This window comes from Thermobia domestica, chromosome 2 (assembly GCF_964235325.1).
Source record: "Thermobia domestica chromosome 2, izTheDome1.hap1.1, whole genome shotgun sequence".
In the NCBI taxonomy this organism is placed as follows: domain Eukaryota; kingdom Metazoa; phylum Arthropoda; class Insecta; order Zygentoma; family Lepismatidae; genus Thermobia; species Thermobia domestica.
This window is the reverse complement of record NC_137455.1, coordinates 249,106,650-249,123,938: the sequence shown is the minus strand read 5'-3', so window position 1 is coordinate 249,123,938 and position 17,289 is coordinate 249,106,650. Positions and strand designations below refer to the sequence as shown.

The 17,289-nt window shown below is 38.1% G+C and overlaps 1 protein-coding gene across 1 annotated transcript in view; it reads right to left on the bottom strand.

Annotated features, from left to right (window-relative positions):
• The window catches only part of LOC145679387 (putative chitinase 10), a 378,497-nt gene that overhangs the window by 110,670 nt on the left and 250,538 nt on the right, over positions 1 to 17,289 (bottom strand). Inside the window, exons 7-9 of the mRNA XM_081749970.1 lie at positions 12,904 to 13,193; positions 3,221 to 3,861; positions 913 to 1,040 (exon numbers count right to left, since the gene is read on the bottom strand). Coding sequence (XP_081606096.1) covers positions 913 to 1,040; positions 3,221 to 3,861; positions 12,904 to 13,193 — 1,059 coding nt within the window. The remainder of the gene's footprint in view (positions 1 to 912; positions 1,041 to 3,220; positions 3,862 to 12,903; positions 13,194 to 17,289) is intronic.

Below are 17,289 nucleotides of genomic sequence, written 5' to 3'. Positions count from 1 at the left end.
TTTGTAATTTCTCTATAAATTCCTGGGCCAGCTGACTTAAACTTGAGCTCAAATATCATTGGGCATGTTATCAATCAGCTTAGCGTTCCTGAAAACTATGGGGTTCGACACAAATATTGATCATTTTGGACATGTTAAATTTCATTCCACTTGCATGACTATGGGAGATAAACTCGGACTTGAACGGCGTCGAGAATGCCACTATTCATCTCAGCGACCTCGAAAACCATGGATTTTACTCTAATGTCCATCGTCCGGGGTACTTATCCTCTCTTTTTATGCATACATTTTGATCTCCGAGTCCAAAAAAGAAATAATAATAATAATAATAATAATAATAATAATAATAATAATAATAATAATAATAATAATAATAATAATAATAATAATAATAATAATAATATTATTATTATTATTATTATTATTATTATTATTATTATTATTAATAACAATAATAATAATAAAGACAAAGAAATGAGTGAAATAAATACATGAAGTAGAGCTACGTCTTGTCAATATTAGTGAAATATACAAATAACGAAGAGCAACGCCTGCTCCTGTTAATTCCCGGACAATTCGACAGGTCTATTTTGGATAAACTAGGCAACTAGGGCTTAACTTAAATGTCATCAGGACTGTCATAATCCGCTTAGCGATGCCGAGAACTATAGATTCGACACTAATATTAATCAATTTGGACATATTTTTCACACAGAAGGCAAAAGAATGTTATTGAGCAAAGAAAATTCAGGAAAAGTGTACATTGTCAGTTCTATTATTCAGGTGAGAAAAGAAAAGAAGGAAAACTTGGCTGACATTCCACACAAGTTCTTTAAAGTAGATGCTCAGGTACGCTCAAGATAAAGTTTTTACAGAGATTAATTATCTGTATGGATATGATAAAATAAATACCTCGAGAGTGTTGGAACGTCGTAGGAAATGTCAACGGAGTACTTGCCAGCAGACACTGCAGCAGACAGAAGAAGACCATGTGCCTGAAGTTTTTCATGGAGTTCTTTCACCAACGAACCAAAAGCCACCTTGAAAAGAAATATAAAATTGATGTAATAAATTAAGAAAAATAATGTAGCCATACGAAATCAAATTTAATATATTTTCGCCTATATGTTTTTCTTGAGCCCTACAAAATCATAATACTTAAGGGTATTTACTAAAAAACCGGAGAAATTTCAACATATGCCAATAGTATGCAAAGTGGCACTGTGACGCAAACTAATAGTATAGTGTTATAGTGTATGCTATCTCCAGGCCCGTATTTAGGTAAGTACTATTCTGAGCTCCAGCACAGGGCGACAGAATTTAGGGGGCGGCAAAATTTTGGATTTTTTAAAATTCACAATAAAGTAATATTTAAAACTACTAACCCGCAGAGTCCCGGCCAAACGCGAGAAAATATGTTTATATGTTTAATTCACTCTAGTGACAGTACTTACTAATTAGCTAGCTTATCTGATTATTTTTAAAAAGTCATCCTCTCCCACCCCTGCTCCAAGGTGTGAGAATGAACTTGAACATCATGAAAACTGATACCGTTAAACTCAGCGACCTCGAAAACTATGAATTCAACACTTAATATCTATCGTTTTTGATTACTTTTAAAATCTCACCCCCTCCCTGGGGAGTGGAGTATGACCTTGAAGTTGAAATGGGTTAAAACTGTCACTATTCATCTCAGCGACCCCCAAAAATAGGAATTCAACTAATATAGGTCGTTTTCGGGGAAAAGGGCAGCAAATTTGGTGCGAGTGGCGGCAAATTATTTAGAGCACAGGGGCGCACAATATATAAATACGGGTCTGGCCAAGACCCTCGAAAGACAAGAAGGCCTTCGTCGTAGCGAGTGACATTACACAAAGTAGGGACACGCAGGCACAGTGTGTTGGATAGAGTTGGGAAGCTCTACATGAGAGCCAAAAGCAAGTTTTTTTTTTTTTTTTTTTTTTTTACAAAAATGATGTTTTTGATATATCTATATCTATCTATCTATCTATCTATCTATCTATCTATCTATCTATATATATATATATATATATATATATATATATATATATATATATAGGGTAATTTAATAAGAACGTACCAGGCCTATATCGCAGCTAATACTGCACGTAGAGCCTTCAAACAAAAAATTGCATTACCAAATCGTATGTGTAGAATGCAATAAAAATAGTAGCGAGACCAGTGGCGTCTCGTGAATACCTCCAACGGGGGCAACTTCAAAATTTGAAATGAAAAGTGGTATAACTGTTGGAATCGTTCGAAAGGACATTAAATGTCATGCAACTTTTAGAGAACGGACTTTGTCATATCCTTTCCCATTTAGCCACTAGAGGCGTTGTTGTAGACTTGTATCTGACTACCCGTAGCAGGCCTTTATCTCAACTAACAATACACATAGAGCCCTCAAACAAACAACCGAACTACCAAATCGTATGTGTAGAATGCAATAAAAATAGTAGCGACACCAGTGGCGTATCGTGAATATCTCCAACGGGGGTCATCTGCAAAATTTGACATAAAAATAGGGGTTGGTTGTGCCTCCATTGAAACAAGCGCACAATGGGAGAAACGTCGAGAGGAAACATGTTGGCATATTTCTTCCTCTGTGGCAGCAACATGATCGCATTACGAGGTCAAAGTCAAATGATGCGAGGGTTTCTGCATGCGGAACCAAAGGGAAGAGTAAATACTGGTCTGAAACGAACGGGACGTACAACTGTACATACGCAGAATCACACCGTGTAAGTGGCGACAACAATGGCGTCAGCAAGAGACCACGACGGGGGGAGGGTACATACTGTAACAGTAAGCAGAGGTATATTTGCTGCTGTTGAATGAAGCTCTAAATAGGGAACCAATGACATACGCAATATTTGAAGAGAGTGGTTTCCGTATGGCTGCGACAGAAGCGCATTGGATGGGGAGAACTATGATTAGGGGCAATGTACGATGCTATAACAAAACAGAAGAAGAAACTATTGGTTGCAACGAAGAAAGACGAACCGAATATGCTGTTGCCAAAGCATGGAACAAAACATGGGGACAGAAAGCTAAGGCGTTGCAATCAAGCCATTGGGGAAAGATGAGTAAAGGGCTAAAGAATCAGCTTCTTCTGCGGAGTGTAGTCGACGCCCCCTGTCTTTCACAAATGTTCAAAGTGATGTCCCCGAACAGCAATACAATGATTTATTCGCTGTACGTAATTGTGAGCAACAGCTTCCAACTCGGCCACGTTGATGGTCTGGAATGTGGTTGTAATGCGGTCTTGCATGTTGTGAATTGTAGTTGGTCGGTTGACATACACAAGATCCATAATTCGACCCCAGAAAAAATATTCCATACAAGTATGGTCGGACGACCGCGGAGGAAACTGTGGATTGGAACCTCTTCCGATCCAGCGTTGCGGAAATAGAACATTTAGCTCTGCTCTACACATGGCAGCATTATGGGCTGGACAGCCATCTAATTGAAACCATAGCGTCTGACGTATATGGAGCTGTACGTTTTCCAATAGCGGCTGTAGATCGTGTCGTGGCAAGAAATCACGAAACATTTTACCTGTTAAATGACCAGCAAAAAACCATGGCCCAATGACCTGAGTTCCTACAGTGCCACCCCACACATTAATGCGCCATCGGTGTTGCCGATTGACTTCTCTCATCCACTGAGGGTTCTTCGCTGCCCAGTAATGTGCATTGTTGAGATTCACGTTGCCATCATTGCAGAATGCCACTTCACCAATCCATAAAATGAAGTGAATGAAATTCGGATGTTCTGTCACGCGATTGACCACCCAGTTGCAGAACAGAAGCCGTAAGTTACAGTCCGCATCATTTAGTTCTTGATGCAGAGAGAGGTGGTACGATTGAAAATGTGATTTCCACAACTACCTTGACTGATACCACGATCTCGTGCGATCTGCCGCGAAGATACATGAGTATTTACTGCAATAGCGGGAAGTACATCAATGGCAACGTCTTCATTTTGTACGACTCTTCTCCGGACACCATAGAGTCCACGCATGTTGCCTGTCTGCCGCAATCGTGCTGCTAATCTCCGCAGCAGATTGTGAGAATGGCTTGTCGCTGCGGATAGCGTTCAGCGTATAATCGAGCTGCAGCCCTATAATTTTCCCGGCATTCCCCTAAAATCATGAGTATTTGGAATGCCTCCAAATTCGTATACTGCATGAATGTTATTTACTACCGACACTTCCTACTACAATCACGCAAACATCAACACAATCAAAGAGGTTTCACTGCTTGTGGAAGTTTCGTATTCGTCCCGTCACGAGCTTGTAATGCACAGGGGTAGTAGAACTCAATGCACGACACCTTGTCCAGTACCCGGACCACTTTAACCAGGCACGTAGCCAGGATTTCGTGAAGGGGGGGGGGCGTGACATGAAGTACTGTGGTCATCACACCAGGGGCTCGATCATTCTAAAATTATTTTACTCGAACATATAACTCGAATAAAATAATAAAAAAAAGTATTGAAAAAGATTTTACAATATTTTCTTCCTTCCTCTATACAATCAAATATAACAATTTTTCTTTCATTATGACCTCAACTATTATAAAAAGTACATACCCAATAATGTCTTGTAAAATACTTTACAATATTTGCGTTTCTTCCTCTGTTGAATCAAATGTTAACAGAACTTTCTTTCTATCTATCTATCTATCTATCTATCTATCTATCTATCTATCTATCTATCTATCTATATATATATATATAATTCTGTCAACTACTCTCTGTTTGAAATGACAGGTTAAAGGAGCAGTAGAAAATTGTTTTTGAAATAACATGTTTGATAGTGCAAGGATACGACCCTCCCGGCATTCGCCTGGTATGACTGGGGACACCCTCGCACCATCTGACTTTCACCTAGTAATGCGACCGTGTTGCTGCCACAGAAGAAAAAATATGCCAACGTGTTTCCTCTCGATGTTTCTCTCATTGTGCGCTTGTTTCAATGGAGACACAACCAACCCCTGTTTCTATGTCAAATTTTGCAGATGACCCCCGTTGGAGATATTCACGATACGCCACTGGTGTCGCTACTATTTTTATTGCATTCTACACATACGATTTGGTAGTTCAATTGTGTGTTTGACGGCTCTATGTGCATTATTAGCTGAGATAAAGGCCTGCTACGGGTAGTCAGATACAAGTCTACAACAACGCCTCTAGCGGCTAAATGGGAAAGGATATGACAAAGTTCGTCCTCTAAAAGTTGCATGACATTTAATGTCCTTTCGAACGATTCCAACAGTTATACCACTTTCCATTTCAAATTTGAAGTTGCCCCCGTTGGAGGTATTCACGAGACGCCACTGGTTTCGCTACTATTTTAATGCATTCTACACATACGATTTGGTAATGCAATTGTTTGTTTGAATGCTCTACGTGCAGTATTAGCTGTGATATAGGCCTGGTACCTTCTTATTGAATCACCCTGTATATATAAAGTAATTTCAAACGATACGCATTGAGTGCTAAGAAATGCTACGAAGGGAGAGAAACGTAGAACTTAGATCATATCAAATTAAGAATGTTATTATGGAAAGGATAATGGTAATAAGAAATGTCTTATCAAGAAAATCATTCTTAAATTGAATCATTCCAGTCTTTCTGAGATGGAAATTTCAACAGAATAATATGTTAGAAACATTTAAAATTACAAGTTCTTCCAAAATCTTTGTATCATGTTAGAGCGCATAGAGGAAATGTTCATGAAAATCTTTCAAAAGGATATTTGGCAATTAGAAATACATTTAAATGTATTACAAGTGTGCACGAATATGTTGCTTTCTTTAACTTTTTAGGTGTTGTATGCGCTTGCTAGCGATTAGTTCCATTTCTTTTAAGTAACAATTATGATCCTAGCCTAATTGAGGCGGTGATGATGATAATGAACGAAATGATGGAGTAAAGAAAATGTGAAAACTCCAAGAAACTCATCCATACAATATTTGTCCACTACAAAGCTAACTTCAGGAGAGCTGGGATCGAACCAGACTTTAGTGCTTTACCACTGAGGCACCATGAACCTGTTGCAAATTAATGTCGTTATACCAAGGAAATAAAAGTCGATTAATAAATAGTTAATCACGAGTACTCCGACTAATTTTTCTTCCTTTATTATTATTATTATTATTATTATTATTATTATTATTATTATTATTATTATTATTATTATTATTATTATTATTATTATTCACCGTTTTCCACGTCACGCAGAAGGTACGGTGATCAAATGCGTTTACCACTTCTGCTTGTTATGATTAGCTATTTGCATTTAAGAAAATGTTTTCGGCATATTACAAGATACAGTTCTCGCGTTTGCGAGACGAATCTTTAAAAAAAATCTGATTAGGAAGAAACTATATTTAAAAGATAAGCTCAATTTAACAAATGACATCAAAGGTGGCTGAGAAACTAAGTACTTGGAGAAGCTGAAAAGTAATGTTATCCAGAATACAGAAGTTTCTGGGAAACGAGACGAAAAGTGTATGTTCAAATTAGAGACGAGTCTACAAAGATGACAATTCTCGTCTCATCTTCGAGACAAGATATTTGTCAAGTCTCGTGGACAACACTGGTTCACCGAAGTATTAGATCTGTGTTTTAGTATTACACTATTCATAGTAAAAATTCATAAATTATTAAAGTGATTGTACGAACACAATGAAGAGCATTCATCAACATTTGAAGATATGCAAGTGATTACATAATATACTTCAATAATCATAATGATTTAAATGTTGTTATATTACAATCTTCGTGGACCACAAGAGAAAACCTTTCTAAATTTTTGTAGGATTCTCGTCTCGTCTCGATTTACGAAGAACTATTTCTCGTCTCGTCTTGATCCTCTAAAATGGATTTTCTCATCTCGTCTCGTAAAGTAATTTGTGGTCTTGTTACAGAAGAAATAATCTTCTAAGTTTTGTTGCTTGACGATAATTGGTGAGAGGACTTCAAATCTGTTTTGAGATAAGCCCTCTGTAATTTGTTATGTAACTGGGAGAGACACGAAATCAAATCAAACAAAATATCAAATCAAATTAAAGTTTTACCGTACTTTTTCAGCACCGACACTATATGAGATGCAGGCAGTATATCTAGAATTGAAAGTGGAATTCGAATCACGAAAGGCTCATGCGCTAGCCACTGAACCAACTAGGAATATAATAACTGAAATCGCAGAAGTTAATAAAATTGCATTGTGTAACCAACACTTAACATAGCACGGACAGTGTCAAATCATCCCAATCGAATTGTGTATAGGGCTTAAAAAAAAAAAAAAAAAAAAACCTTCTTCCCATTGGAATCCTTTGACAAAGGTCTTATACAGAAGGTATATGAACATTCGTGATTATTAAATAGTGTGGAAGTATGTATACAAAGTTGTCAGATCATAATAACTCTAGTTGTTTGTCTTTCCACACTGTTTTATGCAAGGGTTTTTGGGTTTAACTCTTCCCGTAAGTAGGATATTAAGGAAAAATTAAATATTTACTATATTAGAATATATATATACAAAAATCACACTTGTCATGAAAGAATATGAGATTAAATGTTTGAACCCTTTCCTTCTTTAAATTTTGCGTACGCCACAGACTTCCCATATCACTAGTTCACCCGTTAATTGCATATGAATTACTGAGAATTGTGTCATTTTATTTACTCCAATAACTTGTTAATGGGTGTGGAAATTAAACTAAAAAATATTAAGTGGAGGTAAATTTCTTCCATCCTCTCAGGATTTCGCACCCTGAATTCGTTCTACAACTGAAATATCTATCTAAATAATCCCATTTCAACTCACTGACCCTCTTAACCATATAAATTATTGAAGCTTGTTTCGAAGAAAATACTTCTTCTTATTCATATTTGATGCTGTTGCTTCTTTTTATAATTAATGTATGATAAACAAATATAGCTGCTGTGTCAATTGTGAATGCCCAATCATATATATGAAATGAATTGCCATCCTTTTTTAAAATACTGTTTTTTTCACAACCGTAGGCACTGTTGATACATGTGAGCAGGCCCGTAGCTAGCCTCCAAATTTGGGGGGGGGGGCTAAATGTAAATTAGGGTGGACACACACACACACACACACACACACATAGGGAAATTGTGCCTATAATGGCATACTCGGATAAAACGGCATAGCATGGTTTCTTGCCGAGCTGTAGATCTGGCAACGTTGAGAACATTTGTGGTGGAAGCCAGTAAGGCGCCAGTGAAACAGCGTGAATGGTGGCGCGAACGGAGTCCTCATTGAAGAGAGAAAAAATATTTTCAGAAAGGTAGGTAGTTGCAACTTTTTTTTATTGTTGATAAAGTATCTTGTTTATTGAAGAGCTCGTGTTTTAGGAACATGTCAATATTTTTTACGTATAAAGATACATATACAGAAACGATTGGTGAAGGTCAAACTTCCAAAGGATTTTTTGGTAGCTATTGTCAATCAATTGAAAGCAAATATGGCGTCAAGGGTAAAACGGCACATCTTTGCTCCGGGCCGTTGTGCCCTAATATTTGCAAAATTATTAAAATTAGCTTCGAATTTAATATACGAGCCTATAATATTTGTAGGTGAAATTAAACAATGTGATTGCTAAATATATGTTTATTGTTGAGGTAACTTTGATAGGAGTATTTTGTAGTGTATTTTAATTAAATCATGGTATCTTGCTACTTGCGAAGCAGGCCCTGGCCCTTTCGGGCTGTTGCGGCAGAAGGCTTTTTTTAATATCTAATTATGCAATACCTGGACCTAAGTTTTAAAGGTAGCCCACATGAAATGCCCTACTGTATCTAATTTTGTGATTGAATCTTAAATTTGCATTTACTAATCAATATTTATTGTTTTGTATCTTTTCAGATGGTCGGAAAATACGTAAGGTCAACTGATAGACAGAAGTGGGATCCTACAAACATGTCAGAAGCAATTAAAGCTGTCACATCAGGATCAATGGGTTGGTTGAAAGCATCCCAGACTTTTAATGTACCTGCTACAAACTTTAAGACGGAGAGCTCAAGGTAAGAACAAGAATATTTACAGGTATTATGAGAGGACTAGGACATTATCAGACAACTTTCAGTCGGGAAATGGAGCGTGAATTAGTCGCTCATTTGAAGCTCCTTGAGTCAAGGTTATTTGGCATGACAACTACAGAGGTAAGAAAGCTTGCCTTTGAACTAGCTGAAAGGAATGGTATAAGTCATCGATTCAACAGGGAGGACAGAATTGCTGGATGGGATTGGCTGAAAGGTTTTAGGAAGCGAAACCCTGATATAGCGTCGAGGTGTCCAGAACCGACTTCCATCGCACGAGCTGAAGGTTTTAACAAGGAGGCTGTTAAATCAATTTTTGATGTGTACCTGAAAATTGTTGAGGACAATAACATAACTCCAGGGAGATTATGGAGCATTGATGAATCTGGTCTGTCTACAGTATAGAAACCGCCGAAAGTTTTAGCCACCAAGGGAAAAAAGCAAGTGGGATCTATAACAAGTGCAGAGCGTGGAAAAAATGTCACTGTGGTAGCCATCATGAGTCCACATGGTTTTTTTCCTCCAGTCATTATTTTCCCACGAAAGAATTGGAAGAATAAATTGATTGATGGTGCTCCTCCGGGGACTTTAGAACTAGCAGAAGAAAGCGGGTGGATGACAAGTGAGGGATTTCTCAAAGTCCTAAAACATTTTGCTTCGTTCGTGAAACCTAGCGCTGATGAAAATGTGCTTCTAGTTGTTGACGGACATCCTAGTCATAAATCACTGGACGTTCTTACTTTCGCAAAAAGAAAATGGAATTATAATGGTGTGTCTACCTCCTCATTGTACCCATCGTATGCAGCCGCTTGATGTGTGTTTCTTCGGTCCCTTGAAAACTTTCTACCATCAAGAAATCAACTACTGGCTTAAGTCTCATCCTGGAAGGCCTCTAACACACTATCAGTTGGCACCAATATTTTGTTCGGCATATGGAAAATCAGCTACTGCACAAAATGCTCAAAATGGTTTCCGCGACACTGGTTTGTGGCCTATTAATCCTGGAGTATTTCAAGAACATCTATTTATCCCTTCTGAAACTATGGAATCTATTCCCGCTTCAAATGGAGAAGCTGAAATCGCTGTAGAATCTACGTCCAGGAACCACGAGGGAACCTCTTCTCAAGGATTACCTAATGCAGTTCAAGGAAGTGCAGGAAAAACCAACTTTTCTTCTACGGAAACACAAACTTTGCTACCTCCTAAGTGCGTCAGTGTAGAACAAATCTCACCACTTCCAGTCGTTTCTCATGACTCAACCAAAAGGAAGAGAAGAGGAACAGACAAGTGCTCAGTTCTTACCGCAAGCTCATATGTAAATGAAAAAAGAAGAAAGCCGTCCAAAGGAAGTTAAATCTCCGGAAAACGTCTGCCAGGAAAGTGAAAAAGAATATAAATTTTGATACGGTAAATGAATCTGAAGTAATTATACCTAGTGATGATGATGATGATGATGATGATGACTGTTCCTGCCTCTATTGTAATGAACTTTATTCATTGTCTTGTTCAGGAGAAGAGTGGTTGCAGTGTATGACCTGTCGGAGATAGGCTCACGTAGAATGTGCAGGAATATCAAAAAAGACAAAGATTTATGTTTGTGAACTCTGTATGTAATTAGGTTTAGTCCAATGTGTAATTTTTATGTGTCCAATATGTAAAACTCCATTCAAGCAGTTTATTTAATTAGTCAAGGTTCATTGTTATTATGTTTATGATCATAAAATCTTTATCTACGTTAAATACAACATTGTACTTCTTAATATACATTTAGAGCTTATATTGCTCAGGAGTGATGTTCAGTAGAGTATCGTATGTTGCACATATTGTTCACTAAGTTTTGTATTTCACATTAAAGAACATTTTATATCTGTAACCGTAACAATTATGCCATTTTAGCCAAGTACATTCCTAAAATGGCACACTGCGTACAAAATCAGTTATTTGTCCACACCTTTATTTATGTTTACTTTTATGTCTTCAAACGTGGCCTGTAAAAAGTTCAAAGACCAACACATAATTTTGTTTTAAATTCGAGCTCCATTGAATAACGGCCTCTCAGAAATATCAATACCAAAAAGTGGTATGCCATTTTAGGTACAATTCCCCTATATTATATATATATATATATATAGCCAGCCCAAAAATATAAGGGGGGCCCGATCCAACCATATTATAGTTCATTTGCAAGCCTACCATGAAAATTTTAGGAGGGGCCCGCAAAAATTTAGGGGCGCCCGGCCCCCCTATACCCCCCTGGATACGGGCCTGTATATATATATATATATATATATATATATATATATATATATATATATATATATATATAATATCTGTCTCTGTGTGTGATGATTAATGTTTTCTTATGCTCTTAAAACTAAAACTACAGCGTGAAGGAATTATTATTAAAATTTTCCCCTATAGCGTTAGTACAACTGTGCCTGAAAGCTAGAATACTATGTGTTTCCTTTTTATTTATTTGTTATGGCAACAAAATATTTCTTCCATTTTCTCATCTTCAAGGAAATAAAAGAAATATTTTTCAAAAAAATAGTTGGCCGAACGAACCAATCATTAAAATTTCCAAAGAATTAGTACAGGAAATACGTTTTTTAATTTTTGATCGACTGAAAAAATATTTGTGAAACTTGAAAACATCTAGAGAGTAATGAGATTTCATACTACAGTAGAGCGTCGATTATCCGAACGTCGGTCAACCGAACGACCGCTTAACCGAACTGTGTACTCGCTCGCACCTATTACTCTCCCACCCTACCGTCCATCATTCCCCTCACTCCCAAACCAAGTTTCCCACAGTAGTCGCCGCACTGAGCCACCGTTGGCGGAACATTGCTTTTAATGGGACCTTCATAAGGCGCTGCTGACCGGCCAAGCCGCCAGTCGCTGTGTTTCAACAATCAGTACACTTCTGTCGGTTTGGCACTGGCTGTAGAAGTAGCGGCAGTATCAAAGCTGTTCACAGCGACAGCTGCGCCAGCTTAGAGTTGAGGCGTGCCGCTACTCATAGACAACTCTCATGAAATGTACCAGAGTGTTCTACATGCTTCTAATATAGGTATGCTAAGTAAAACAAAGGAAGTTGACAATAGAAATATTTTAATTACATGATATAAAGATGCAAATAATTCCAAAAATCATTTGAAAAATGCAAAAAATGTAGTAAATGAGCTATAAAGTTACAAAAAGAAGCATAGAAGCAAAATTTGCAAAGAGACATTTATATCTTAGAGGAGTTGTAAAGTTAGGTAAAAGAAAAATTATTAGATACGCTGCCTAGTGTTAGATATGCTGCAAAAAACCTGTGAGAAATATATGTCTATTTGCAGAAGTCACAGATATAAACACCTTCGTCATATCCAGCACATTTATTGTGAACCCAGGATTGGCACATCATCCACATCACCCACTTTTCACCGCCTTTATCTTCAGAAAATTTTGATAAGCAGAAGAGGCACTCAGCATCTTCTCCTGTCTCTGGTTGATCATTATCGGAAATGCTACTAAACGTGATCATCATATGCGCTGATGGACATAGATGTTTCGGAATCTGAAATTTCACTTTGGGGACGACTGTCATCACATTTGTTTCGTAACGTACTTTTCGTGCCTTTCTTAGTTAATTTTACCTTTTCTTCTGTTTCATTCTTCTGTTTCTTACCTTTGTTTTTTGCACTGTTCCTCATTTTTAATTTTTTTCACTATCGACAGCTTTCACAGATTTCTCTAACTGATTTTAGTAATGTGATGAAGTAATTATGACTGCAGAGCCAGCCTTTCTTCCTCGACTGCCTTCCCTCTTCTTCACTGCAGGCACTGGTGATATATGCCATGGAGTTATACTGCTGCCAGATGATCCACTTCCTGAAGCTTGAATTGCGATTGGACAAGCAGAGGTAGTAGAAAGGTTGTCTGAAATACATGAGGGAGAAGTGTTTGGTATGATTGATGTAGAAGGAGGAGGGAGTCCAGATGAAGGTTCAGAGTCTAGTAGTGGTATAGGAGGGAAACAGAGATCTCGTGAAGGTTCAAAGCCAGGTACTGATCCATGTTGTTGTGCGTGCTTTGCTTCAAGAAAGTCACTATCATTGAAAATGTGGGGATTGAGGGGTCAAATTCCCGTCGTTCTAAAACCATTAATGGCGTTTGAAGCAGTTTGTGCTTTCACGTACGCTTTTCCAAAGAGTTCTGCTACCTCAAATGCAGAGAGAGGCCGCACACAACCATCTTTTGTCTTAACAGTTCTCATCCAAACCCTGATCTCTTCACTGTAGTACGTTTTTAAGGGACTCATGAAAGTTCTGTCAAGAGGCTGCAGTTTGTGCGATGAATTTGGAGGAATACAAAGTATGGAAACATTATTGCTTCTCGCCAAATATAAAACTTCTAAATTCCTTGAGCGGGCATAATGGCCATCAAGAATGAGCAACACTGGAGATTTTTCAGATGACCTTGTGTGTTTAATAAAATGTCTGAACCATTCAGTGAAGAGATTACTCTGTACCCACCCAGAAGGTTGACACGCTACAATAGATCCTTCAGGAGCACCGCGCATGAGGTGATTTGACCACTTTTTCCTTGGAAATATTAGCATGGGAGGAACATAAATACTCGTGGCACCCATACACGTTATTACGGTCACTAAAGAGCCTCGTTCTGCAGAGCTAACTGCGCCTATTTGACGTTTTCCTTTGTGTGCAAGAACTTGAGGAATATTTGACGGAACGGCAGTCAGGCCTGTCTCATCAAAGTTAAATATGCGATCAGCAGAAATGTTCTTATCATCAACCTCCGATTGCAAAAAAGTCAAAGTGGATCACTTTATCTTTACAAATGCCAACGGTTCGATTGTATGAGGTTTGTGTCGGTTTTCTGAAAGAAAGTTTTCCCTTGTCTCTCTTCATAAACAATTTCAGCCAAGTCTTTCCTGCAAACTCGTGGCACTTTGAAAATGAGTATGCAAGTTCATTTTGTTTGGCTAATTGATATGCCATAGTTCGCACATCCCTCGGAGTAAGACCAAAAAATCTGTCTTCCATAACTAACAGGTACTGGACCAGTTCCTCCTCCATTTTCGGTGTTAGAATTGGTTTTCTTCCTAGCTTCTTCATAACAGCTTCTTCAGGACTCAATTTAGACGACGCCAAGCGAAAAAGTGTTGTCCGAAGTACATTGTATATTTTGGCCGCCTTCAAAAATCCGATTTTCTTCTTCCTCACATCTGAATTGCACTTCTCATTGCGTTGTGATCCCAAGTCTTCCGCTGTTTATTCATTTGGGAAACGAAACAAAAAGAGTGCATAAGACTCTAAATATGGAATACTATTCCATATTTAAAACCTTAGGGTATTCCATATTGCAAGCCTCGCCATATTTGTTTTCATAACCACAAAAATGGTACTTAGCCTAGGTACAAAATAATCTAACTTGCATAGCCTATAGCTAGAAAACACCAACTTTCCGCGTGATTCATTATCAATAATTTCAAATTATAATGTAACTAAGAAAATTACTTCTGAAACACTCACTTTCGATAATCAACAATTGCGAACATCCACTCCTTGAAGTATTACGTGCAACAAACTGCTTACTTCACCACAAACTGACCAGAATCGCATGACAGGATACATAATCAAGCGTTTCCGGGCACCTTCACGAAAGTGCACTACCTACCAGGGTAGATATGGTGGTATTCCATATTCTCAACCCTATTCCATATTTAGGTACTTTCCTCTACTAATTGCATATTACCTTCTTTACTAATTTACGTAAGAAAATATCAAGACCTCTCTAAGGCGGACACCTCTCTATAGCGGACAATTATTGATTCCCCACGGTTGTCCGCTTTAGAGAGGTTTCACTGTATAAGAAAATTATTTGGAAGAAGGGAAATTTTGGGGATTTTAAAAAGGAAATCCCTCCGTTACTTCCCGCATATGAAGTAAACTGGTAAGTGTAATACGTTATCTCTAAGAATAGTCCTTTGTTATTCGAATGAAGTAAACATAACATCAATAGTGAAACTACAACGTGAGTTATAGCTATTAAAATAAGACGCTGAAAAATCACACTTTATCGGGAATTTTCCAATATGGCGGCCAAATCTGTTACCGGATATTTCAGGACTTTTCGTATGTTGCTATATACACCTTTCCAAAGGTATGTGCAAAATTTGTGCTTGTTATGATTTTTCTCTCGGTTAATATAGAAGAAAACTTACGCCCTATCGGAAGAAAGGAAGTTTTGGGGATTTTAAAAAAGAAATCCCTCCGTTACTTCCCGCATGTGGAGTAAATTGGTAAGTGTAATACGTGGTCTATAAGCCTAGTCCTTTGTTTTTTGAATGAAGTAAAAATAACATAAATAGTGGAAATACAATATGAGTTATAGCTATTAAAGTGAGAATCAGCCATTACGTTCAAAAACCACACTTGGTCGGCCATTTTCTAATATGGCGGCCAAACCCGTCACCGGATATTTCCGGACTTTTAGTATGTTGTTATATATACCTTCCCAAAGGTATGTACAGAATTTCAGCTTGTTGTGATTTTTTTTCGGGTTTAGTCCCCCCTCTTTTTTTTTTTTTTTTTTTTTTGTTTAATTTGACTGGACTAAAATGGAACTTTCTTTTCAGCGATTGTTACAATGGATGAGACATGGATGCGTGCTCAGTGGAAGCATACCGATTCACCGCCAACAAGAAAGATAAAAGTTCAGGTAAGCACCACTGCTGAAAAATTTATGGTGGCCATGTACTGGACAGCTGTGAAATAATCGTTATTCATTGTTCTGCAAAGGACACTACAGTGGCGGGTTCATTCTACGATGTTGTTTCGAAAAAGAAGCTCTTTCCAGCATTACGTGAAAAACGGCCGGAAAATGAAATGAAAATTTTGAGTTTTACGTCCCACGGTTATGTCAGCTAGACTAAAGGAGACTGTGATGATGAGAAATGAATGAAACGATGGAATGAAGAAAGTGGGAGGAAACGGGAGAGCCCCGAGGAACCCCACGCACACGGTTTTGTCCATCACAAAGTTCACTTGGCGCGAGCTGGGATCGAACCAGGGACCCCATGCACCAGAGGTGAACGCTCTACCACTGAACTACCGCAGCTGGAAAAGACTGCGCGTGTGCTTTTCCACCAAGACAACACACGAGTGCATGGGGTGAACGTGACGCAGCAATTTCTTAGTGACATCAACTTTGAAGTGATTTCTCATGCTCCCTACTCACATGATCTAGCTCCTAGTGAGTTTTGGCTGTTTCCGACGATGAAAGACACTCTCTATGGTCGCACATTCACTACCCGTGCCGCGATATTGTGAAAAATGTCTATGACTGTAGGGAGATTACATCGAGAAGTTACTCAAGTTTCATAGTTTTCATGTGATTACTTAGTGAGAAAGGAAAGCAGGTGTTATATCTTGTATGCACCTCATATGAAGTTTGCTCTAGCATACCACCAAAGCCTGGTGCTGTGGTTACCGCCTGATGGTTGCCAATCCAGGCGTCTGACGTGCTTCCAACTCCAGGTATTTCCATTAAATTGAAATCTTATCTTACGTCAAGAACATTAGCAAATGCTTCCACATGTTCCTGTGGTTAATATTTTGCCTTATTTCTTCTGGACTTTGCATGACAAAATTTCAACGTCCTGTATAGGTATCATAGAGAAGCCACCAAACCTGTTGGCCCCCTAGCTCGTCGAATTTGCAAAGGCGTTATTTCAGCCACGTCACGTACGTCATCTACGGTGTCTTACGTCATAACTCCTGTACGTACTGTCAAAGTTTCATGTTTCCAGCTTAAGCGATTTATCCTGGGCGTTGATCAGCCAATCAGTCAGTCAGTCACTCATAGAGGACTCTTTTTACATAACTAGCTGAGAAAAACACTCTTCATATAAGGTTTACATGAAATATTTGGAAGTGAAAAAACGAGTAAAATAAATAAATACGGAAGAACACCGCTTTTGTAATTTCTCTATAAATTCCTGGGCCAGCTGACTTAAACTTGAGCTCAAATATCATTGGGCATGTTATCAATCAGCTTAGCGTTCCTGAAAACTATGGGGTTCGACACAAATATTGATCATTTTGGACATGTTAAATTTCATTCCACTTGCATGACTATGGGAGATAAACTCGGACTTGAACGGCGTCGAGAATGCCACTA